This window comes from Sprattus sprattus, assembly GCF_963457725.1.
Source record: "Sprattus sprattus genome assembly, chromosome: 13".
NCBI classification, from domain to species: Eukaryota; Metazoa; Chordata; class Actinopteri; order Clupeiformes; family Clupeidae; genus Sprattus; species Sprattus sprattus.
This window is the reverse complement of record NC_137911.1, coordinates 14,088,077-14,114,807: the sequence shown is the minus strand read 5'-3', so window position 1 is coordinate 14,114,807 and position 26,731 is coordinate 14,088,077. Positions and strand designations below refer to the sequence as shown.

Here is a 26,731-nt window from a genome sequence, read left to right as displayed (position 1 = left end):
CAGGTTGTGGTTAAGAAACTTTCATGTTTTCCTTTCCCACTTTTCATCTTTTCAACACGCTGTTGGTTTAAAAAAAAATAAAAAATAAAACGCCCTTCTGTCAAGAGAGAGGGCTGATTTACGCTGCCCATGGGGCTTCAGGGAAGATTGTAAAACCATGAGGCCGACTACAACAGGAAATGGCCCCAAACTCCTGAGCGTTAGCGTCACGTGGACTCCTATTTCACACTGCCGTTTGTCTTTCATCCGAGCAGAGAGGACAGGCCAGGACACACCGTGATTGGTTTGGTTGCTAACGTTCCCTTCTATGGCCTGTGGTGAGGACTGTGTTTTTCTAAGAATCGAGAGGCTATTGGGCCCAAATTGTCTGGTGATGTCAGTAATAAAAAAAACTCTCAACCTGTTTCCGCCTGGTTGCAACTCGTTTTTTTTTTTTCATTTTTCGGGAAATAAATGGATTCTGTAAATGCGTTTCATTCAGATGATGAAAATGCACCCAGATACTTGAGACGGCTGATGCTGCTGAAAAAATGCTATTATCCTGTTCCAACCGCGGGGCCACAACGACCGTTTCATTCAGGAGGCGAGAGCAGCCGCGGCGGCGGGGCCAAAACAGCCCGGCTCTGGCACCCACCAGACCCAGCTATTTGTTTTTGGCCTTTACACTCCAATGGAGAGCCATTAAATTCACCACAGCTGCTAAATGATATAGCAAGTGTTGAGGCGGCGGGCATAAAGAGATTATTTTATAGTCTAAGAGGCCTAATGTCATTCAAGGATAGCATGCTTTATCTTTATTGCAGTACTAATAATCTTAATCATTTATTACTGTTTGTATTAACTGGTAGAGCCAGGTGCTATAGGAGGGGTCTCCTAGGGAGTACAAATACTGATGTCATTCTGAGTGAAAGCATCTGGAAGACTTAAGGTAAATGTACATTACAAGTGATTATGAGTTCGGATCATGTGGGTTTCTCACCTCTACTATGTTGCAAAGGTCCCGCACATACATCTGCTCCGTCTCGATAATCTCCATGACAACACGGTCCAGGTAGGTGAGCTGAGGGTTGGGTGCCATGGCGACGGTGGCGAAGGGTGAGCGTGTGGGTGAGTTGGGTAAGGAGAGTTTCCTGGGCGTCCTCTCTGCAGGGGGCAAGTGGACGTCCCCTTCTCTGCTGTCGCAGGCGTCTCCTGATGACGAGGGCTCTCCGGGGGCCTCTGGGGGGCTCAGGTGCAGGTCGATGTCCTCCTCTCCTTCTGAGGGGGGGTGCGAGGGTGTGGAGAGGGGGAGGGGGGTTGTGCCGCCGCCGCTGCTGCTCAGGACCTCGTCCCTGGAGGAGCTGGACGAGAGGGTGGACACCAGGCTCACGGGACGCTCGTCCTCGGAGTGCTCGGAGCAGGGAAGGCCGCAGCAGTCGCCCGCGGTGACGGAAGACAGGGGATCATGGCTCCCTACGGACGAGCCCGTGGACAGGCGAGGAGACTCTGAGAGAGGCAAGAGAGCGAGAGAGAGAGAGTAAATTAGAGTATGAATGTGTCCGATAAAGAACACGAGGAAGACTGTATATATGTGTCAGACAAAACTTGAAGTTGCCACATTCGTAGGAAAGATGGTAAAAAAATGGTTTTACTGTCGTTGAACCACTGCTGCCAATTGAAGTGTGCATGGACAATATATGTAACTGTTAAAATGTGGGACTTATTTAATGTTTAGTCTACAAATCCAAAACAAAATTCTGAAATGTATGTGCAAAGGAGCGAGTGTCAGTTTGTGTCTGTGTGTCCCCAAAGAGTGCCGACTGTGTAAGAAAGTGAAAGTGAGGGATAAGCTGGGGAGTTCCACTGAGATGATTGACATCTCCAAGACGTGCTTTAAAATCCCCTCCCATGACTCTACAGACACAAACAACAAGCAGCATCTCTTTTCCCAGCTATTCTTCCTCATACTAACATTCCTCCGCTCTTAACCTAGTTTCCACACACGAGATCAAAAGGTCCTCTACTTATTAACCCGCCGCTCAATGAGGTGCTGAGAAAGTCAAACACTCCACCCACTGGGGCCAGGATGTGGCTCCCTTTCTACATGCGTCTTCCTCGCATTCAAAATACACAGAACAATATTGCCCGCTGCAGCCTGCCAACTTTAGATTTACAGGAAGTGCACTCTGCAGACGACATGTAGTTGGTCGCTGGCCCCTCATACCTTGTGGGAAGGAAAGTATTGTGCGGTTGAGAATATTAACTTTTGTGGCTCCAATCCCATTGTGCCTTCAACGCTGAAGCATTAACAGTAACGGGGGTGGGGTGGGGTGTGGTGGGTGGCGGGGCATTCTTCGAAAATGATTACTGACGTGCCCTAATTACCGAGATCCACATTCTTTGGAAAGACCAACCACTTCCTCTCAGCTCCTGGGCTCATGGAAGTCAAGACTGGGAATAGTGGGACAAGAACATCGTGCTGGGGGGGGGGGGGGGGGGGGGGGGTGGGGGGTTGAAAAAAGTATCTGGGACACGGAAAGAGCTTGGGGGGGAGGGGGCTCCAGCATTTAAACTAGCTTGAACTACTGGAACTTAGATGGAAAGCAGGACAATGTCAAAAAGATGACGACCACCCGCTCGTGGAAAAAAATGTTTTCTTTAGTTTTTTTTAAAGAATGGCCTCACTGGCTGGGATTGTCTATACAGTGTGCCACTGGAGTGATCTTCCCATCGCTTGTGCCCCGTGAAGAATGAAGTGAAAAAAGGGAAGGGAAGGGGAGAGGAGAGGAGAGGAGAGGAGAGGAGAGGAGATTGGAGCACAGGATTAGGCACGGGATTAGATTAAGATCAACCCTCAACACTGACAAGACTCCCACCAGGCCTGACTGCCTGGGCAGGCAATGACAGGTCACACACAACAATGACAGACAATTCTACACAAATGTCAAGACTGCCAAAAATGTGTATGTTATTTTAAGCATTTCATGCATAGATGCTCTACATACTGTACTAGGGCACAAAACACTACCATCCCAGACTGGGAATTTTCTTGGAATCTGACGGGTTTGGCAGACAATAAATATCGTCAGCCTGTCTACATTTGTGTCAAAAAAAGTAGGAGCTACTATGTTATGTTACAGGTAAATTGCCATGTTGCATGAATGCAAACAATAAGCGTTTAAACACAGTCTGTCAGTTCAATGTGTTTTAGAGTTACTAGTGATTACAATCAAAAATGTTTTTGACGTTTAAGCTATCTGAGAGCTAAATGAGAGTTATGCTCTATTTTAAATACCAGCCCCACAGTCTAACCCTACAGGGGCTGTCACCGACCCCGCTCTTACTTCTGCAGACAAACAAAGGCGTTGGTCGAGATTTCTGCCCTCGCGCTCAGTTTACTCTCTGCTAAGTGTTACATTCAGCTGCACGGTGGCGAGATCGCCAGTTTCACGAGTGGGTGACGTCAGAGCGATGCCGTGAGGCGGGCCGAGCCCCATCATTTCAGGACCCAGATGCAGACACGGAGGAGCAGCGGAGGCGGATGACGTGAAAGCAAGCCTCTACAGGACCACGGTACCCGCCCCGTGGCACACTGCTCTGCCTGTTTTCCATGAGTAAGGCCTGAGATCATCCTTGGGAACATTCATGGGCACAGTCAGCGTGCGCTGGCCCTGACCAGAAGACACACTCACTCTTCTCCCTTTCGCTACAAAACACGTCTCTCTGCCTGCCTGCCTGCGTGTTTGTCTGCCTGTCTGTCAGTCAAAGAGCACGGCACAGCTCTGCCTGTTATTACATGCTGTGAGGAAAATGATGAGTCTGTTACGGGAAAGTACTACACACGTGCACACTATCCCCAAATTCTTGCCCTTTCCTGGTGTTTTTTGCCCCCTGGGCAGCTCTCTCATTGATAACTCATTAACCCCACTGGTTTCAGGGTTGAACCATTGACCAGCAGGTTAGTTTCTGTCTCAACACTGTTTTTACCTCATGCCAATACAGGTTTGCTGACCAAAACACAACTCCAAACTCTCTCAGCAAAAATAGTTTGAAGATACAATTTGGGGTGTTTTTGGTCAAAAAGGCACATTTGCCTTTCAAGCCTTACATTGAATCTGTTTCCATTTTCTGACTGAAAAATGTTAAGAAATGCAGAAATGCAACACCTAATGTAAGGAATCAAGAAACAAAGAATGTACAACAACATTTGGAAGCACCATATTTTAAGAATAACATCATTATCATGGCTCAAATAACGATGTTTTTAACAACCTTACTGAACACTTAAAGAGAGAAGTCTTGTTTATCCCACAGTAATCCTAGTTAAATGTAGCTTTGCGCTCTGTACGGTCACCTACGCCATGTGTCGAATACCAGTAAGGGGTGAAAAGCCATCTGTCTTAGAATACCACTGAGGTGCTGACGCACGCTCTCCTCTCTCTACACACACTCCTCGCCGTGGCCAATAGATGGACCACACTACAGGAAGTGGCTCACTTCAATTTCACACCCCTGTGTGAAAAGTGGCCAAAGCAACTGTCATAGTATTATCACCTTAGTCAGCCATCGAACCACTGTGTTAACAGACCAGCTTTAGGAGAGAAGAGGGCTATCCTGGCATTCATGGGGCAGGTGTGCTTTCCAAAGCATCACATTATACCCTGCACTCAGCAGACTTGACAACCAAGCTCTGAGATTATAAATTTAGATTCCGATGACTTTCAGTTAGCTGCCAAACGTGGTGTGACACCTGCCAAAAGAAGATTTGTGAGCCTGTGTGGCTTTGACACCTGGGTTTGAGGTAATCAGTCGGATAATAAAAAGGTTATTATACTAACCTCATTGAGAAGAACACATGAGTCACTGCCGCAAGTCTGGAACGGTGTGACACGTCATAGATAAGCAATTAGAGGGCCTCATCATCATTTTCATCATCATCGTATTACTCGTCATCGGAAAAAAATTGCAAGTGGGAACAAAAGACAAACTTCACACCTGGAACCCCCACAGCTGTAACTTCAGCTGTAAATTGAAAGTACTAGCATAACATGCACCATTGTTCTGCAGGAGAGACCTACCAGGAAGCCCTTGATAAGTGTTGCTTTGATTCCCCACTTGTGTGAGATAAGATTCAAAGAGGTCCTTGGACATACATGAACGTTGCATAGTGCCATGATCTCATCTCCAGCTCCCAGAGTAGTAAGCCTATGGAATGAAAACTACTTGGAGAACATGTGGGTTGCAAGATAAGGGGAGGTATGTGTGTGTGTGTGTGTGTGTGTGTGTGTATGAAAGTGAATATGTATGTGAACATGTGTGTGTGTGTGCGTGTGTGTGTGTGTGTGTGTGTGTGTGTGTGTGTGTGTGTGTGAGAGAGAGAAAGAGAGTCTGAGAGAGAGAGAGGGAGAAAGAGAGAGAGAGAGAGAGAGAGAGAGAGAGAGAGAGAGAGAGAGAGAGTGAATGTGTGTGAGAGAATATGTAAGTGAGTGAGAAAGAGAGAGTGTGTGTGTGAGTGAGTGAGTGAGTGAGTGAGTTAGTGTGTATGTGTGTGTGAGTGAGAGTGAGTGAGTGAGTAGGAGTGACTGTGTGTGTGTGTGTGTGTGTGTGTGTGTGTGTGTGGGCCTGTGTGAGTATGACTTTTCAACTAAACCAGGAACAGAGATTCTAGCAGGATCCCAGACAGGAGCCAACAAAAACTCCACTCAGCAGCAGCCAAGGTCAAAGGGCACGGAAACAATGACTAAACCCGCCGTGAAACCCTGCCCGTGTGCTCCCAGCCTAAAGAAGATATTACTAAACATTTCAGCATTGACACATGCTGATCCCGATGGCACCAGTGTCCTCCTGAGCACCAAAACAAAGAAGGACGCGTCACACTTTAGAACATCCAGTCAAGAGGTCACTGACTTCTTTGTTCGAGAAACATCAACAAGTGTAAAATTGATGGGTGTCCCCTCACACACACAAAAAAAAAAAAAAAAAACATTTAACAGCTGAGACAGCCTTGTGGTTTGGTCGAAACCAAACATTAGCGGAGCTATTTTAACCGTGACGTTGCCCGACAGGTGGCTACATTCTTTTCATCGGAAACTCCGCGAACAAACGCACAACAAAGAGCCCCGGACACCTGAAGAGAGACAGCTCGACATTCTCACACGAGGGATATCTTCAGAAGGTGGGATGACAACTCTACAGACGCGAGCAGTTTCAAAGCAGAGAACAGCTGCTGCTGCTCAGGGGGCTGATGGGATAGTCATCGGAGTCTAGACTGATGACTGACAAGTGGTCACTCAGCCCACGTGCAGAACAGGTAATGACAGGGGGAGAGAGAGAGAGAGAGAGAGAAGACTCATCTAATGGGAGGGGTGGGATGTAGAAGTGACTAAGCGCTGACTGCACACTGTTTTGACATATTGGACTCATCCATAAACACACGCAGACATGCAACACACACACACACACACACACACACACACACACACACACACACACACACAGGTCATTCCGTATGAATAGTATACAAGCAGTAAATGTTACACAATTTAGAGCACTCACACACACACACAAACGCAAAATGTTCATTCAGTATGTATAATATCCAGATACAAATATTACACAATCTATTGCACGCACGCAAGCAAGCAGGCTAGCATCATCATACTATTATTACGAGATATTTTGGTTGCCACATCTGAAGTGGGACATGCACGGACACAGTCACAGCACATCACTCCTGAAGTAAAGGCTTCAGAAAAGGGTCTATTCATAACACCAGGCCCTGTACATGCCACACCAGCAGTATCTTCACTCACGGACTCCAGCTTGGCCTCATATATTCAGTGTGTAGGTGTTTTTTTCTGCTCTTTTGCCTACCTCAGCGTCTACATCGAACAAACTCAGTCTTTTTAATGCAGCTGGTCTGAGCAGTGAGTAACTCAAGACAAGAGTTGGTGGTGTATTTGGATTGCTTTTTATTACAACTCTACAAACTGTACGAACAAACACATCCTTGCACTGCACTAAACTGCGAAAGCAGCTTAAACCACGTTGTGACAAGAAAATGCCATAGAATAACAATTTGTTAAACATACACTGAAGGACTTAAGAGGGTTCAGGTCACTTCTTGGTGGATATATTCATTAAGACCAGATGCAACATTTGCATGCTTCTCCCTTAGAGCCACGTTTTAGACAACGAGTAGCGCTAGGGAGAGAGCTTTCACCCCACCTGGCCTTGAAACCAGGACTATTGGGTACCAAACCTGCACCGGAGCCAGGCTCATTGGCATGGCAGTCAGAGCACATTCTCATCCATAGTGACGGCACTACGTCAGTCAATGCCATCAATGGCTGAAAATGGCGGATGACCCGAGCGAAGGGAACTTCACTGAGGCAGAGTACAGCAGTTACTTTGATGACGGGAGTAAGAATGAATTTGATTCCATTATAGACCCAGATTATAATGTTACTGCTGACCCGTCAGCCAAGGCTCAGTGCATGAGAGACATGTTTGAGGAGTCGGAAAAAGGATTAAGATGGAATATAGATAATGTCTTATTTAAGAAGATGATTGAGATGGTGAGTAAGAAAAGCAATGGGTCCGCTGTTTGGCCCCCAATTAGGCCAAAGGCAATACTGTCCAGTTAAAGCTACATGTTTGAGCTTTCAAATGGGTTTCATTTATCTCCTGCAGAGGCTCAGTTTTCAGAAACCCTCAGGTTTTAGGAGTCTGTTTGCAATCAATGTGGTTTAAAATGCTTTTCAGAGGGCCCATTAGGTCATAATTGGTTAACAAATACCGTAACAAATAATTATTAACATCAGGCTGCTGTGTGTGTGTGTGTGTGTGTGTGTGTGTGTGTGGGGGGTTATTCACTTAAACTTTTCAACTTGCCATTCTTCCCATTCCTACCTGGTGGGTGAAACTTTACAAGAATGGGGGGATGGGGAAAGAGCCAACGGGGTTGTAGGTCTACAGCACGGAACATTTCCTTCTCATATCATTATCACATGCGCGCACACACACACACCTCACACCTGGGCATGCAGTGCAGTTGTGGTGTGTGTGTGTGTGTGTGTGTGTGTGGTGGGGGGGTAGGCTGGTCTACCTTTAGGTTTGACGAGAATGAATCAGACTTGTGTGTTCGCTGCCAGGAGTGAAGGCAGGAATGATGAGCCTGATGATGGAGTTGTTGAGGAGCGTGGAACAGATTGAGAGATTGGCAATCTTTTTTGGGGGGGGGGGTAGGATGATTTATCACCACGGAAAGGAAGTCAACATATTTAGGAATTCCGTACAAAACATCCAGACTTCAGGCATAATGGCCATAAATCATAACAAAGGGGGCTTGCTGATGGGGTAAAAAGAGCTTTCAATCAGAGGTACGCATTCCCCCCCCCCCCCCCCCCCCCCCCATTATTCCGATATGTTTCCCCCCCTAATACTATGCCTGTGGCGGCAACCACAGGCTGTGCCATGGAGAATATAATGTCACGGCCGCTGCTGGTCCATGTTTTGCCCCCTAGGGAGACTGCGAAAACATATTTCATCCGTTCTCCAGGAGAGGAGAAGCAAACAAAGGCCTCTATACAGAGCCTGGCCTCAGCGCTTCCGCCAAGGGAATCTATGCAAAGGCATCCGATCCCAATCTGCACTGTGTGAGTGTGAGTGTGTGTGTGTGTGTGTGTGTGTGTGTGTGTGTTTGTGTCTAGCAGTGGCAGTCAGACATAGAAGGCCTGTGCAGACCTAGACTTTTAGTTAGAGGCTACACCATGGTGCTGGCATTCAGCTCTCACCTCAATTGTCTTTGCGGTCCCACCCTTGTACAGATTTGATGAAGGAATGCAGCCCTTTTTTTAAAAGCAAGGAGCATCCTAACTCATCCCAAACATGCCCTTAGAGAGGCTGCTTTTGGGGACAAAACAAGTTTTAGGGTTATAACAAGAGTTATGTTGTTACACTAGAGAGAAAAAGAAATGTTTAAAAAAGGCATATGGCCTCTAGTTTTATGGCCTCTATGGCCAACATCTTTCAAGAGCCGAGATCAGTCCAGTTAGCCAGAAGGACTACACGCTTATCCAGGATTACTAGGCTGATCACCACCCATCTATGCACAGAGACCCGGGCGTGTTGTGTGTTCCTCATGCAAATTCAGGGCCTCGGCAACACAGAGCTGTTTCTTTCCAACATCAAAATTTCCCTGTGAGTCAAATCGGCCATTACAGAGTACTCAATAAACACTCTGAGCGAGCATCAACACTACCCATGGCCAGGGTTGTGCTCTAACATATCGCCTCGGATAAACAGTGACGAAGAAGCAGCATAATATGAAAAGGGTATTCAAAACATTTTTGTTTACACTGAGTTGCATTATATTACCTTATCATTTTAGATAAATATGTATTACGCCGGTGTTCCCATTTGCATTATTGTCAAACATTATTCAAAATATTGCTTTTAAATAGCTGTAATATCACATTTAAATTCTAAGGTTAGGTCAAGATAAGCCAAATCACACTAATGGACAGACAAATTATCTCAACATACAGCAAGACACAGGCGGATTTCAAAGAAATACCATATGAAAGTTATCAACATGGAACCAAAACCAGCCGTGAAACTGGTCAGAGAGAACCTCATCCAACACTTCAAAGCTGACAGAAATGCATCATTTAAAAAACCTCTTCACATACCTTTCCCCTTGACATGGCAATGAAAACCTCTATCAGCACTGCCCAGGTGTGTGCACTACAGAGGGAGGTGGGACATTCCAATCAGTCAGAGCGCAAGGGTGTAATAGATCCGTTTCTGAACATCAGCAGAAGACTGATTCCCCTCTCCATCAAAACCAGCCTCTTTACCTCTCTCTCTATCTCTTTCTCTCTCTCACACACTTTCTCTCTCTCTATCTCGCTCTTCCTTTCTCTCCCTCTCTGCTCTATAGATATTTGGAGATAAGAGTCATCCTCCTTGTTCATTTGGAGAGAGCTGGGATGCCTCATGTGCCACTCCCACTCATAACTAAAACATCCTTCTAAGGCTTTACTCTCCTCCTTCCAGGATGCACACACACACACACACACACACACACACACACACACACACACACACACACACACACCACACACACACCTCTGTTCTTCTTTATGACTTGATACAAAAACAGTGGGAGATCACATGACACTGATAGAGACAGAGATGCCTCTCACTCTGGCATGAAGTTTTAGATTCTTGAACAAAAAAGCGCTGTGTGTGTTTCGACAACAATTCCAAGTAACTCTCATTAGCACAGAAGTACGGGTTGCATAACACCTCACATTTCCGTGCCTTGGCTGTGATGTAACGTCGGCCCGAGGAGGGTCCGAACATGTCTTATCACCAGAATTTTTGGCAGCAGGTTGACAGCAGGTACTTTCACTGGTGGCTCATAACCAAATCAAGGGACTGGCTGAGGGTACAGCTGATTGGCTTCATGCAAATGCACCAGGAAGACTGACAGAAATGAAAAACAGGGATGTTTCTCTGCAGCGTATGGCCACTGGAGTGTTTACTGTAGTTCACCATGACATCACACCATCTGCGCTCACTCTGAAAAGATGACCTGCATCATGGGGCTTCCTTCCCTCCTGTTCAAACTCTCTTTCAAAATGAAGACAGAACACAGACATTGCAGAAGGCCTCTGTGAGCCATGTCAGATACAGCAGTATCTAAACTACACAAATTGCCAATCCATGTAAATGAAAGGCCTTTTTTGTACATGGTCTTAGGCAATCTTCTGTTGGATGTGAGTGTAACATTCTTGAAAACAAATGTCTTGGCAAATTCCTTTTTTCAAGTTGTTGGGTTTTTTTTTCTAAGAAGGAAAGCATTCGAAGTTACATTTATCATACCCTCACAATTAATCTATAATGATGTGTTGGTCCTGAATGGCACCTCCCCCTGTCAGAAAGAGGAATTGCACTTGACTTTGCTGAAAACCTTAATGATAGGAGCCATTCCCCTTTAGCTAACTTATACTTCTTGCGAAAGAAAAGAGAAGAACAGAACGATTGAGCCTTTGTGAAACACTTCTTTCCCTTTCTTTCTCTCTCTCTCTCACTCACTCACATTTTTCTCTCTCTTTCCCTTTCCATACTCTCCGTAGCCTACTGAAAGAGAAACCCTTTGCTCCGAACGGCACAGCCCTCTCTTCCCACACAAAGACCACGAGCACGTCCAAGGGAATCCATCCCTCTAATTTGTTGATTAGTGCTTTTTGTGAGCAGTCATTCAGTTGCAGCCAGAGTCTCCCAATGGTGCCTCCAGCTTTCATTAATCAGTTAAATTTAACCATTGAGAGTCAAACACCCCCCCTCGAAACCCCTGCGGTGTCAGCCCTCTCCCCACAGCACAAAGGCACAATGGCACCTCCACTTTACATCCAAACAAGGCCATCAGCGGCCCTACATGCATCCCACACGCTCCACAAAAACCACACCAGGGTTCCCAAGAGGCCAGCGCAGGGGTAAGTGAAGACCTGTGGTTTTGGCTTTATCCCCCTTGGGAAAGTCTCCTCCCTCTCCGCAGCCGAGAAAGACAGGCCCCACTGGGCTTGTAGGAACGAAGAGGGTGAGGTGGAAGGACGGAGGGTGGGGAGGAGGAGGTGGCGGCTTTTTGAAGACGTGGTTGTGGCCGTGAAGGACTTAGCGGCTGAGCTCTATGAGTAGCACAGAGTCAGAGGAGGCCACCGGTGGCAAATTCCATTATAAGCCACAGAGCTAAAGTCACCGGGAACTGGCCTCTCATTAGCAGCGCGGCTTTGCTGTCGCAGCTTGAGTCGATTTCTGACAGATGCTGGCAAAAGGAAAAGCTTGTTAAGGTCCTTTCGCTTCTTGACTGGTCTTGGGGTTCCTGCTGTTTACCCCCCCCCCGCCACCCCGCTTCACATAGCACCACAGCAGCAGCCCCCCCTGCCCCATCAAAGGGGACAGGAGAAATTGTTAATAATTAACTTGGTGGCTGGTAAACACGTTGGATTGGCAGCGCTGACCAGCAGGGGAATTCTAGTCAGCATTCCATCGCGGCTGTCAAGGTCGGGACATTGTTGGTTTAAGTTCAGGTCAGTTCCTGTGCATTCATCACAGATACGCAAAAAAGAAGGGGGAAAAAAAAGCAAAACAGGTGCTTGAGACTCGAAACAGCCTTGTGTGTCGATACTTTTAACAGCCACTTCTGAAGACTCCCCATTTGGTCGCCATATGCTCTGTGGAGCTGCAGGCCACGACAGCTTAATTACACCACTCAGATGCTCAAATACAGAGTAGCTGTTCTCAGTAGATCCCCCTGCTCGCTCTTACAAACGAAACAAATTACGCCCTCAAGTTATTTTTAGAGCGTGCTAACGCAGGTGTAAGAGCTACCTGTGTCACCTTCTCCTTAATAATCGCCCGGAACCCCATCAATTTCCAGCAGCCACCTAAAGACGCCGGTAGATTCTTGCAGGTTTACCCACTCATTTGAGGTTATTAGTGGGCTTTTGAGAACAGAGCATGCTTTTTATATTCAGCAACCGTCTTAAACTGTCTGGAGTGGTGAGATGGAGAAGAAAAAAAAAAACAACAACAAAGAGATTAGGGAGGATTTTCCAGGAATACAAAACATTACAGTCAGAGCATTTTCTCTCATCTATGAGATCCAAAAGACCTCTTGAGCCTATAGCAGTCAGTGCTGATATCCTCTCGCATTCTGGACAGTTCCTGTGTGAAAATACCTCAAGTGTTCAGAAAGCTCAGAATGAGAATTTCTGGCTGTATGATCAAAGGGGACACGAGGAAGTCTTCACACTATGGGTATGTGCACCAACACTGGGATCGAGGTCTTTATCTTTCTCTCCCTCTCCTCCAGCCTTCTCCCCTTCATTAAAAAGAGAGATGGAGCGAGGGAGAGAGAGGGAGATCAAATGAGACAGACCCTAAGCTAAACTCTCAATGTTTTTCCACGGGGGTCACCATTATGTCAAACTATGCAGGAGAATAAAGGAAAACCCACCAGAGCCAATTAGCCTGAGTGCTATTACTGATGCCCTCCAGAAATCAAAAGCCCCCTTCTGCTTTGGGTCTGGTCCGCACAAATCCGCACTTCCTGTGTCCAACAACACAAGCCATCTGTGCAGCTGGAAGTCAAAGGTGTAAGCCCATTGTAAACTTTACCACTGGCCTGTAAATCCGCGGCAAAGCCCACGACCCTGTTATCACGTCCTTGTGGAATCAAGCCATGGCTAGTCGGGTGAAAGTGGAGTGAAGAGGAGAAAGTGGGGGAGGGTAAGGTGGGGGGGGGTGGGTGGTCAGGAGGCAAGAATTCTTTGGGTGCACAGGACAGCAAAGACTGTATTTTTCAGGGGGGAGTACTAGGGGAGACTTTGCCTCAACTGTTTCTCCTGCCTGAATGAGGCAATGCATTCCCACATGGTAAGGTCACTGCATAGCATCGAGGGGGCCACCAGAAGTCTCTATGGCAACCTACAGGACCTCATTAAATGGATGTTTACAATGTGCAGTATGGCATTTCTTTTTTTAACAGGGGGTGGTTATCAATAGAATTTTGGCAGTGCCACAGGCAAAAAGGGCTCCTTCGCAGCTGAAGGACTGTGGAGAATCGGTCTAATTCACTGGAAGAGAAAGCCATTGTCGGGGGCAGTAAAATCATTCACAGTGAGAGTAATGAGAGAGAGAAAGAAGACGGTATGGGGGACAATGCGATAAAAGGACAGTAAATCTTGGGCTGTTGAAATTCCACAGGGGCAAAAACAGCCCACTACCCGACCCGCCCCAAGCCCGCCTCTTGTTACTAAATCGACCCCAAGATAGAAGTGTGGGGCGATGGGGGGGATAAAAACACTCCCATGTGTTGCATCCAAATAGTCTGAATTTTTCCTCAGCAGATGCTCTGGTGTGGCTACTGCAGCAATGCCAACAGCAAACATCCTGCAACTGGTGCAGCAAAGGGCCATCCTCCTAGCAGATTAGAAGTGACAAACACGCTGAAGAACTGACATGTGAATGTGTGTGTGTGTGTGTGTTTGTGTATTTTGTGGTCTGGTCATCGGCTGACCTAGGGAGTGGACACTCCCGGAGCCAAGGTCAGTGATCCAGTGGCCTGGAAAATCTCCTGGGATCTTTCAGTGGATCCCTGAACCTCCCCCACTGCAAGCCCAGCTGAATTCCACTGAGGTCAGGGGGGACTGTTTTCTTTAGGGTTCACCTCAGTCTGGAAAATTGATCATAAGCGGGAGTGTTTGCTGGGAGTGTGTGTGAACAGAGTGGCGTCTTTGTTGTAATCAGTACAGACTTTCTCTCTCCCACACACACACACACACACACACACACACACACACAGGGTCTGAGCATGTTTCTGACTAATGTCATACTGACAGGACATAATCCAAGGCCATAAACACATCACACGCTCCAAGTGCTGAATTAAGAAGTAGCTCTTAAGAGGATTGCGCTTGAAAACGTATTAACTTTGTACTTAAATCCCAGTAGACAAATAATGTTTCCCAGGGCCTGTCTGGAAACATAACAACAAAACCCAACTTCTGACATTCCACACCAAGTCAATTGTTAACTGACCTTCAGTGTTTAAAACCCTCCAGCCACCACAAAGACTTAAGCAGCAGACAACGTCCGAGTCTGGGCCACATCTGTGCCAGATGGTGGCTGGATCCGGGCCGCCACTAATCTGGAATCAGCTCCTATCTTTGTTGTACCCAAAATGTTCCCAGCTCTCTAGTCCAACTGTCCAAATCTTTACACACCTGTGGGCCCCCCGCCCCCCAGGGACGTCAAGTGCAGGTGTCACTTTAACACAGCTCTATATACGCACCGCTGATGTTGTTCTCTGTGTTTGTTTGTTTACCTTGACACGGGGCAGAGAGTCAGGGGCCCCCCTTTTGAAGCAGTAGCATTCTTTCCCCTTCCTTCAGGCTCTGCCTTCTCCTCTCCACTCTAACACTCCACTCTTGGGCCCTGCAGATTACTGCGCTTTCACAGCTGTCCCGTCCTCGCCTGCTCCATTATTATCAGTCCCCACGCGGATCACAAGCAGGGTTTGCACGGCAGTCTTTCCCAAAAACAAGGCTCACAGCCGTCTGGCCCCGTTGCATACCAGGTCAAATAATCCACCCACTCAAAAAAACAAGGAGGAAAAAAGACCCACAAACACACATGCACTAGTGCTATAAATAGGAAGACTGACCCGGGCGACAGGCAGATAAAAATCTCAACTCTGGGGGCTTTGCCCAGGCATGGAGCGAAGATTAGGAGCAGTACAGCATCCCTGCGAGCAGAGTGAGGAACGTTTCAGGAGAGAGGAACAGAACAAGGCAGGAGAGCGAGCAAAAGACAGACGGACAGAGAGGGTGGTGCATGCGTGCACACACGCACACCCGCACACACACACACACACACACACACACACACACACACACACACACACACACACACACACACACACACACACCCCGTCCCAGCACCGGGCCCCTTTTTTGGCTGTGGGAGGCACGGCCTGGGAGGAGAAGGGAGAAAAGGGAGCCTTTGACACACAGGGCATTCTTCAGTCAGGGTGTCAGCTCAGCGCCAACTGCCCCTGCCAGCTGGAAAGGAGGGGCAGAGGGACAGAGGGGCGGTAGCGACGTTGCTGGCCCCCGAGGATGCCTTCCCCCTCTACGCTGCCCCGACACAGAACTTACTGTAAATCCCAAGTTCCTAACGGAGTCCAAACACAAGAGTCTGCAGCATACAGCCTCACACTGGCAATACATCTGGGATTGTTTGCATGGAAACACTGAATCGTACCAGGAGTGCAAGTGGCAGTGTATTCGCCATACCTGCCAGAGCCTAATTATATTAATTGGGCATGATTCACAGACATTCCTGCATTTGTTTTGGCCTTGCACAGAGTAGGGGTCCAGCCAACATGAGCTCAAGCACAGGCACACAAGGATATTCTTGGTGCAGCGTACATTACTGGAAGTTTACAGTGTTGGCTTAGTGATATTAACTGCATAATGGCTTTTGACAATCACATCCTGTGTTTAGAGGTGATCTGCCTTTAGTCTACTTGAAAACGGGAAAAAACAAATAAAGCCTAGATAGCAGAGCGGTCTGGAACAGATCCGGACACTGTTGCTGTGGTAACATAAAATACTAGCACTCTTTTTTGCCTCAACAGCTCAGTGGTCTGGGCTAATCGCTAAAAACAATAATTTTAAGTCACCCGGACGAAAGGCCTCGCTAAAATCATAAAGATTATTAAGTATATACAAATATGAATCTCTAAGTGTAAATGTGACTACACGTGCACATTTGAGAAGTCACCCAATGGGAAAGGTGAAAAGAAATTAATGAGAAGTTTTCAATATAAAGATGACAGAAAATGAGTGCATACGCCTCGTACATGTTATATTCTATTCAGCAGGATCTTCTTTAACTATATTAGCATCCAGCAGACCCCAGCTCAGAAGGGGAGGAATAGAAAATAAAAATGGACAAGGAGAGAAAGAAAATAAGCACATCCCCTCTTTCTAGCGTAATGACTCCATACTTGAGCTCTACAGTCACTGCATGGTTGCTGTGTCTGAAGTAGGCCTTACCTTCTCCCATTTGGCTTGTGTGGAGAGTACAGTGGGTCCCCTCTGGCATGACACTCCCCTCACCGAACCTGCTTGAGAAAGAGAGGTATGAGGGTCAGTGCGTCATACTTATATCAAAGGGAATACACACCCATGGTGAATACACAGGCAAAGAAAATGAAACCAAGGAGAATACACAACTATGCTCAAGATAAGGCACACACACACACACACACACAAACAGCTGCCAAAATTGACGGAGAAGTAAGAACGGACAAGCTTGGGAACGAGGAGTTTACTACATGTACGTTCATTTATTTAGCAGAGGCTTTTATCCAGTCACCCAAAGGACTGGTGAAGTACATTTTCATGTTTGATTACTAAATAGTTTGAGTCAAGACTAAAACTACAAGAAAATAAATGAATTACAGACTTATTTCTGCTCATTCTCATCAGTATTGAGCAAAACCTCCATCGCCAGGGAGCATTTCAAGAGAAATTCTTGGAAATGGATACCTGCCCTCATAACACACCTTCCTCCCGTGTCTTAAAACTGCTGACACGAAAGGGCCTTTCCAGCCATTATGTCTGTAGAAAAAACTGCTGTAAAAAAGGGGGCTTCCAGCAATCATTCAGTAGGCTCTTATTTACGGAGCCCTGTCAGTCTCAGAGCTGCTTTCATGATATATGTCCATACAGTCATGTTTTTATAGCGTTTGTGTGATTGTGGATTACAGACGTACAGCCTTGTCTGAATTCCTCAGGGTTTGTGCGCACTGCTGTGTGTTCCATGTGGAGGCACAGCACAGCGCTGCTTTGCGTGTCTTATCTCCCGTTCAGACGGGGAAAATTCCTGTCATTCCACCGCACAGAGTCATTCAGTGTTCTGTGCTCTGCCGTGCCAGGCGCTCGCCAACGTAAAGCACGGGCCCGGGTCTCCGACACCCCACGGGTCCTGCGGCTGGGCATGGGTGTCGTGGAAGAATCTCCATTTTCCGTCCGTCTCATGTTCATTGTTAGTTTCTTCTTTCTAAATCGTGAACTCCACTTTCATTGTATTTCAACTGTGGTTTCTGTTCACTGTTGTTTTTTTGTGTACGTGTATTCCACCTGCATTTTCGCAAAGCTGTGGGAAAGTTTATCCACTTAAAGAGAATTTTAGTTACAGTATTATCTTAGGTTCACTTACTGGTATTTATTTTTATTAGCGTTTCATTCTTCTGTACACAGTGTTTTCTGAACACTTTTTCCCACGTTCAATTCAAACCGCAATAAAAATTTAACAGCATCTAGTAAAAGGTATGCTTTGCGGGCACCTGGACACCTGATAGATGTGTTAACGGGGTTGGGGGGGGTTCACGCTGAAAATGTATTTTCTTCTTTCTCCTCTTCTTCATCTGCAGTTAATACCAGTGCATTGGAAACCCATTAAGTGGACCAAGAGACCAACTAAATCATGGCTACTCTGAAATGAACAAGTCCAGATGGCCGCCTGGAGAATGTCAAGTTTTTCAGGGCCTTGGTCAAAATGAAGGATCATTATGACACAAAATCTCTATACAGTAAACTATAAAATCCAGCAGGCTCCATTTGAGTGGCATGGTTTCCATAGAGGCCAGAGGCTCAGAGGGCCAGAGCCAACAGTCCAGGCAGAAGCATCACCCCTCATAACATCAACCTAAAGGGGAAGAACTTATGGCTGCAGCTGAAGTTACAAAACAATCTTCCTCTTTTAATCCCTCAGCTACTTCTCTCATGTCTATGAGGCGTGTCAAAGCACCAAACGACTCAGTCTCCCACATCATTGAAGCAATTGCACAGGCCTGAGTTGAGTGTGTGGGTGTGTGGGTGTGGGTGTAACTGTGTGTGTGTGTGCGTAGGGGGGGTAGGGGAGTTGGAAGGGAAAATCTCCATTCCCAGATGAAATCGAATTAAATTAATCCACAAGACTTCACCTCTGAGGGCCTGAGCTGTGATTCCTGGTGAGCCATCCTCAGTCATCGGGCCCTTTGAACCGGCTGCATACCTCTACACGAGCGAGATCAGAGCGGAGCTGGAATTCTTCAGGGATTAGGATGGACAATGTTCCAGAGAGTGGGCTCGCCGTTGGTCTGAAACGACGGACAGCCACTGCTGAAGGGCCGCCAAAGCTTTTATGACATGGGAGGTTAGGAAATTAGCGACCAAGGGAAAGCTCCTTTGCTTGCCAGTCAGGGTTACAGAGCTGAGGAGGAGGCTTCTAATTTGATTCATTTAGCAAATTCTGTCATGGTGAAGTGGTACACACGAGGGGTCATAGACAATATACGACAGCTACTGACGTTGTTGGTATAACTCAAAGCGGATTTAGTGATTTACAGTACAGTACAGATACATTTTGGGTGTCCCTGGGTAGGGCTGGGAATCTCTTGGCACCTCACGATTCGATTCTGATTCAGAGGTCAACAATTCGATTCTAAAACGACTATCAATTCTAAACCGATTATCGATTATCAATTCTAAACCGATGAAATGATGATTTTTTTTGCATCTCGATTTTTAAAACATTTGAGTTTGCTACTCAGAGTCTTAAAACACTTGCTACTTTGAGTTTGATAATTAAAGAAAATCAACAGATGAATTACCTGCTCTATTTTTTTATAAGAGAAAAAACTTTTCCATGTCACAATTATGACTTTTTATGAACAGTGCAATAATCGATGCAGCTTGCATTTCAACACAAAATGAATATGTAAAATGAACTTTTCTGAATCGAGACAGAATCGTTCTAGAGAGAATCGAGAGAAATCGAAGAATCTATTTTTCCCCCACCCTTATCCCTGGGTATTAAACCCATGACCTTGGTGGAGTTATTACCACCTTGGTCTCTGCCAGCTCTAAAGGAAAACCTGTAAAAGAAGATCGCTGGTCCAAAATTTCAATCCCCCCCCTCAGCAGTGAAGGAGCAGAAGAGAGTTCTCGAGGGAGATAGTGAGTGAGAGAATGACAACATTTGGAAGAAGTCCAAAAGGGGGGAACTGTTCATTGAGCTTGAGTTCTGTTGGCTTACAAGCCCAATTCATTCATCTCAATCCTCATTGCCAATAAATTGGCGATTAAGGATTACTTTGCTTTGCCAGACCACAAAGGCACACATATCAGTCTTTGAGGGCCTGTTGTACTCAGGAATGTTTGTAAACTTTACACAGACAACAATAGCCACTTCAAAAAGGCCCCTAGTAGAGTTTTCCTTTAAAACAGGAGACCCAATCAGTCATCATCCGGGACACGGGCAAGGCCCTCTAAGCCAAACGATCATGGAAAATGTCAGAAATTCAACACAGCCATCGCACAAAAGCGTGGCCATAGACAAAGCAAAGAGTGCAAGCTCAACATAACTCAGGCTTAGCAAAGCTCTCATGGTGTTCAAGGACCACCGAGACAATGAACAAGAAAAAGGAAGCTCTAAACAATGGCGGGGCAGCTAACAAGTGTAAAAAAAGTCTGTGTATGAAACAAATACTACCAAAGGAAGAAATCTCGCAAAAGTGTTGCGCTTAAGGCCAGGTTAAAATTCAATTATAAAACTTCCAAAAACGTTAGCTCTGTTTAGCAGCTGTTATTGTTTCCATAATCTAACGCAAGATAAACACCCTACCATCCAAAGCTGTGGTGTAATTGCTCACCTGGGTCAAAGCCAGACCTCTGGTACACACAAATGGAGAGCATTTGTTCCCACAGCTGATAAGTGTGTTAACCGAGGCGAACCTCCCAACCGGAGGGCTGGAGCTCGTTTCCTAATTGGAGACAGATGCGGAGGGAGGGAGGGAGGTGGGGAGAGGGGGAGGAATCATATGGACATCGGCTTAAAGAGTGGAAATGGAGGAACCCCTCCCCTCACTTCCATCTCTCCCTCTCTCCCTCCCTCTCTTTCTTTCATTCACTGTCATGCCCCCTTTTCTCACACACTCACTCAAGCCCTCTCTCCATCTTTCTCACTGTCCTACTCATGTTTCCCCATCAGCCAGCCCTCTCTCCATCTTTCTCTCTGTCCCAGTCTCCCTCTCTATTGGGTGCTGCCTCATCCTACCTCTTTTCCCTCTTCATCTATCTTTCTCACTCTCACTCTCATCCCCCACCGTCTCTCTGTCATGGTGTCCTCTCTTTAAATCTACTCTTCGCTATCTCTTTCTCTCTCTTTTAGCCTCTACTTGCAGCTCATAACATCTCTACAAGCAGATGATTGTGGAACAGATCTGGCCCTAATCTGGCCTTAATCTGGCATTGATCCATCAGATATCTAAGCATCCCTCTAATCCCCAGATGTTTCTCTCCCATCACAGAGGTGCAACATCTGAGCATGAACAGGATCTCATCCTCCACGCTGGAGGAAGGCACAGGGTCCAGGATATAGTACCAGAATAATGCTCTCAAAGTGGTATACCTGCACAGGACTTGCCTGTGTGTGTGTTTGTGTGTATGTGTGTGTGTGTGTGTGTGTGTGTGTGTGCGTGTGTAAATGCAATGTGTTTTGAATTTGTGCATTAGAAGATGTTTGTGTTGGAGTACTTCTGCATATCTGTTTTTGTGTGCAAGAGTATGTGTGCAATGACTTCATAAAAAGCAATCGCGAAACCTGCATATCCTGGAACACTGTTATGCAAGATGGTCATTGCTTAATTGAGTTATCGTCGCTTGCAGAAAGAAAAAGTGCATTCCATAAATCATCTCTGCAAAGAGGAGCCATAAATGATCTTTTACAATTTCTCCTGATCCTAGTTGAGGAACTTCTAAGAAACACTTCCTGGGTATAGTCCTGGGATTCTCATGGTTGAGAAAGACTAAACCTTCAGTTAACCTGCCCAAAGGGACAAATAAACTGCAAGCTGAGCCAAAGTTACCCCTTAAGGTGAGTATGGCCCTCTCACATTCTCTTCATAGGGGCAGGGAGGTCACAGAGACAGGGGAAGGAAGTGACCTCACGTGGAATGCTGGTAAATTAAAGTTAATTTCACACCAAAGTGTCATTTGAAAGTGGCCAACGAGTCAGTTGTTCAATAATTTTGTCTGAATCCAAAAGGTCACCTAAAATACAAAAAAAAACCTCCTTGCGTTTAGGTGATGCGCTCAAGAAGTGATGAACTGTCTAGGTTAAAGGGAATACAAGACAGTTCAAGTTACATGTAAGAGTACAGATGACAAAAAATATACTCAAACTTTCAGTTGAGAAAATCTAATGCACACTGTAAGCATTTCTTAATGACACCCACCAGTGTACAAACAGGCACAGTGAGCCCTCTCTTTAGAAGTTTCCACATTGCCACAGCCAGAAAGTGATGCAGTAGTTGCTTTAAACAAAAGATGGGACGGTCCCTCAGACATCTTTCATGAGGGCTATCAGAATGTCAAACCGGCTCACTGACATGTTCCAGAAAAGTATAACTTCTGCCAGCTTTTAGTGCCTGCTTTCTGAATGCATTTTGTCACAATGTTTAAACACAAACTTCCAAAGACATAATTCAGGGAATTGTCGCCCCCCTGTCATAAAGCCTCATCTAAAAGAGCATCCAAAAGACAATGGTGAAAACGGACTTTGCGAAAAACGATTCGTTTGGTTGCGTCCTTTGGCCTTGCATCCACATGACAACAGTGTCTTCCAGGCCTGAAAACGCATATTTTTGAAAAGGGGTTCCAGAGTGGAGACTTCTAAAAAAAGTTCCCCTTATGTTGCTCTGTGGACAGGCGAAAACAGAGCATTTTGAAAATGATGACAACACGGAACCAACAATATCCAATCACCTTGCATTCTCTGTGAAGCTGAGCCCCGCCCTCCAAAGCCTCCACCACGTCCTGAGTGGTAATGTATAGAACATTTTTTTTTAATGGTCAGCCAATTTATTCTATTTCTACAAGGAGGATGTTATCTATAGGAAATCGGCGGCCAAAAACTTTTCTGTATTTGTAAGAGATGGAGTGACCATACATGCCAATGACTTTAAGTATGGTAAGTTCCATGGGGAAATTCTGCTTGCCCAAATCACGTTTGGCTGATGTTGAAATAAAAAACAATTTACAAGATTTGTCTTGTCTCATAGTGTCAATAATCTTGTTTATTTCAGGCTATAAAGTTTTGCAAGAACTGTGGTTTTAGAACGACTTAACTTCCAACAGCGTTTTCACTCGTTTTAGTGGTCCTTTGGAAACAGATAAGCTCTTAAATTTGTTTAAAGTGGATGTGAATCTTTTTGAGGAAAAACATTGTTTTCTAAACACTAAGTTGTCGTGTAGACGACATTTAAATCACCACAAATAACCTCCAGCCTCCTGTTCTTATAAGCCATCCTAGCAGCCTCCAGGGACGAAGAGGGCACACCAGAGGCATCTTGAGACTTCCTTGCAAGGCGATGAGAAAGCTTCTTGAAAAACGCCGTCATAATGTTTACGTGATGAGGGGAGGGGTAGGGTTTATAGCGACACCCTCCAAAAAAAAAGACTCAACTGACAAACTGACTGTGGCGTCAGAGATTTCTGGACCGAAACACAGTCTTTATTATTTCAGTGGTATGGTTTTGTTTATCTAGCCTGACCCCATTCTTACCCTTTCCCAACCACCACCCTGCCCCCCACTCAAGAAAATCTCACAGAGCTCACACAATGCTGGGGGAGCACCGCCCCTCCCTCCCCACCCCAGCCCACCCCACCCCACCTCCACTGCTGTTGCTGCCTCTGCATTTATGACACAGGTCAACAGCTCGCCGTTTGGCCAACCACAAGAGGATACGATAAACCGCAATCACTCACACACACATGTATGTAACACACACACACACAACTCTTCCCCTACCACCACTCAGTCATCATACAGGGCCAAAGGAACATGCTTACCTTTGAGCACAACTCACTATTTAAGTAATACGACACTTCAGAAACCATCAAGCACTACAGATATTTGGACAACATAGTCCATGAACTGACCTCTCAGTTCCAGTCATTCAAGTGCTAATAATTAACAGGTCCTCTGCACCTTCAATGAGAAGCCAAGGAATTAAGTGTCGAGTTTGGTTTCATTACAAAAGGGGTTGACAGCATCAGTTATCAAAGCATAGCAAGTCACTCTAAAGATCTCAGAAGACTCACTTCCCTCAACGGGGTGACATGGAGAAACCTAATATTCAGGGTGAATTGGACTTCTAAAAAAGGAAACATCACGGAGCACAAATAGTGTCATGGAAAAGACTTGACCATGAACACAGCTATTTTAGAAAGTGGTCATTAAGTCACCTTGTTTATCTTGACTTGAGTGGTTAGTCCTTGAGAGTTGCCTGGGAAATGTGGCTTGTTGAAGACTGCAGTGGATGTATGTTTTAAGACTAATCCTCTTCAGCCTCAATCAGACCTTCCCAAGGTTTCTTATCTTGTCCATATAATCCACCATTAAATCCTTGAAAAATATGGTCAAAACCTGGAATGTCTAGGCAGCTTCTGGCATCCCAGTCCCATTTATTTGGATGAGTGCCAAGGCTTTTGCTACCCAATTTTCAGCTGCCTAAATTTAAACGGTTCCTTTTGGCATATGGTATGAAAGCTCTTTACAGTCAAAATGCTAGAGACCTATTTGATGATCTCACTTTGCCCCACACAAAAGTAAGTCATTCTGGCTAATGCAGCCAAAAAGCTTCATAGGTAAGCAGTAGTTTTTGAGTCCGCTTGAGCCTCTCAGTCTTTGGTAAAGACCCAGTTAAAACTCTAATGAATCTGACTGAATGAGGGGTAGGAAACTGCAAACTTCTTTTTAATACAAAGAATGAATTGATCAAAACTACACTTTTACAAAGGATTCTTTCAGAAAGCGTTCCGTCTCGGCCTATAAAAGAACTCCTAGAGCAGAACCTTTTATACTAGCAAAGAAAAGGTTTCCATGCAATGTGTAACCATTCTTCTCTTAAGGACTCTCTTAGAAGAATGGTTCTTCGTAGGTTCTTCATAGGTTCTTTCCTTTCAGGATGACCACTCAAAGAGTGCCAAAAGCTAAATATATCCATTCCACCGAAGATTATGAGTACGACATCTAAATGTACTTCTGTGGGAAGAAGCAATTAAGTGCGTAGGCCTTTTTTAACTTTCACTTGCATCCAAATGGTACCAAATTTGGTGCCAAACAGAACCTTCATCATACACACATCCAACACAAGAAAAAGGACAAAACCCATGACAGACTAGGATCACAGAAAAAAAAAAAATCCTGCATGGCCTGTGGAAACATACTTTGAGCATAAAGATGTTCCGCATGGGCCTTTTTTCAACATAATGGCATTGGCATATCAGCATATTGTGGTCTGCGATAAGGGGAAGTGTGCGCAGTGTGAAGCGGAAGGGTCCCACTCCCTTGGCAGCGCCTATCTGTGCCCAGATCAGGAAGCAGACGTCACTTCAACACCCTGGAGTGAGGCGAGCCACAAGCCATTACTGTGCACAACGGCCTGGTCCATGAACGATGGGATACCCTATAGCACTGATCAGAAGACCAAACCCCACATGTACAACAGGGATTAAGTATATGTGTTGGAGCTGGCTGTGTGTGTATGTATGTGTGTGTGTGTGTGTGTGTGTGTGTGTCTCTCTTTTGGGATGCAGAGCAATGTAGTTATGCCTGTGGGAAGAGGTGGAGTTGCTTTATGGTTAGTTTGGTGCAATGCAAAACTGCATTTGTTTTAAATGTCTGGGTTGTAGATAACAATCTCTCCCTTCTTCTGACAGCACGGCACGGCACAAGCCACAAACACCCTCTGTCTGTCCCGGCCTCTGCATGTGTCCCCCAGACACAACAATATGCATGACCAGATAGCAAGGAACCGGTCTGCAACCCTTCCCCACTGAAAGAGAGTCGGGGGTGGAAATATTTTTAGGGATGGATAAAGGTGGAGAGTTGGATAAAAATCTTTCCAAGGTCAACCCTCACTTTAAGAGTACACAGTGCTGGCAGGCTGTGCAAAGTTCAGCTGGTAATGGCGATGTTTTCTTTTATAAAGCAAACAGCCCTTATCTCACCCTGAAACTTTTAACTGTGTGTGTGTGTGTGTGTGTGTGTGTGTGTGTGTGTGTGTGAGAGAGAGAGAGAAGTATAGATGTAGGCCAGCATATCATTATTCAGATGGTCAGGTTATTTGACTACAGTTGGAAAAGGCTTTCCACAAGAATCCTTCATCCTTCAGGGTATTCAGTCTAATAGTTAAGGGGGCATTTCACATTTAACTAGGTCTCAGTGTGGCCTGACTCTGACCACCACCTAAAGCATGACAGACGTGCAAAGACAAAGCATATAAGTAACCAAAGATCGATCTGATACGAAATATCAAGTAAAGGAAGTCGACGTGAACCAGTGCCTCTTGTAGCTTTTGTCCAGCTTCTGGACATCAGTCAATAGGATGTCCAACATGCATATCACCTCAGTCGGGAGGACTATCAAATATATCTTTCTTCAAGTAAATGTGGGTCTTTCATATTTTATGAGCACAAAACTTCTACGTAAAGGACAAAATCCTGCATGTATGGCAGAGGAATTCATTTTGCAAGCCATCACTTCAGCTACACTAGTTACCCTTTCGTAAAATACGGCGAAGTTTTGACAAAGCCTCACAGCTAACTCAGAAAATAAAAATGCTGTCGAGAAATGCAACCCTCAGATATATGTCAAATCTGCCCATGTCCGTTGTTTATATTCACAAACTATATTGTTTAAATCACGAACTAGGAAGGTGCCCCCGCTTCCCTTTCGCCCAGTCAACAGTTTTTATGTGAGCAGCAAATTGCACTTACCACTTACTACAGATCTGGCTCTTGCTGTCTTAAATCCACAATGGAAAAAAAAGCAATATGACTATTTATTCACATTCGCAATGAACTGCTCATCACACTGCTTCCTTGTAATCCTTGCACCATCCCATTCAAGTTATGTCCCGCTCTCATCCTTCTCAAAACGCGACTTGACTCCACTTTGCTGTAATTACAGCGCGGGATTTACCCCGCCCACATTGATTACGTCACCGACATAACAACAAAGTTGCTTCACCTTGAGCGCACCTTGTCTTCAATTTTGTCTTATGGCATTTATTTGAAGGCTGTCGTAAGTGGAAGTGGCACCTAGATGCATTAAACACGTCCTA

The 26,731-nt window shown here is 45.7% G+C and overlaps 1 protein-coding gene across 1 annotated transcript in view; it reads right to left on the bottom strand.

The window, feature by feature from the left end:
• The window catches only part of LOC308374553 (pleckstrin homology domain-containing family G member 3-like), a gene marked incomplete at both ends in the record, with an annotated part of 36,935 nt that extends 20,276 nt beyond the window's left edge, over positions 1-16,659 (bottom strand). The window contains 2 exons of the mRNA XM_080850349.1: positions 980-1,485; positions 16,611-16,659. Coding sequence (XP_080706475.1) covers positions 980-1,485; positions 16,611-16,659 — 555 coding nt within the window. The remainder of the gene's footprint in view (positions 1-979; positions 1,486-16,610) is intronic.
• Between the last annotated feature and the right edge of the window lie 10,072 nt (positions 16,660-26,731).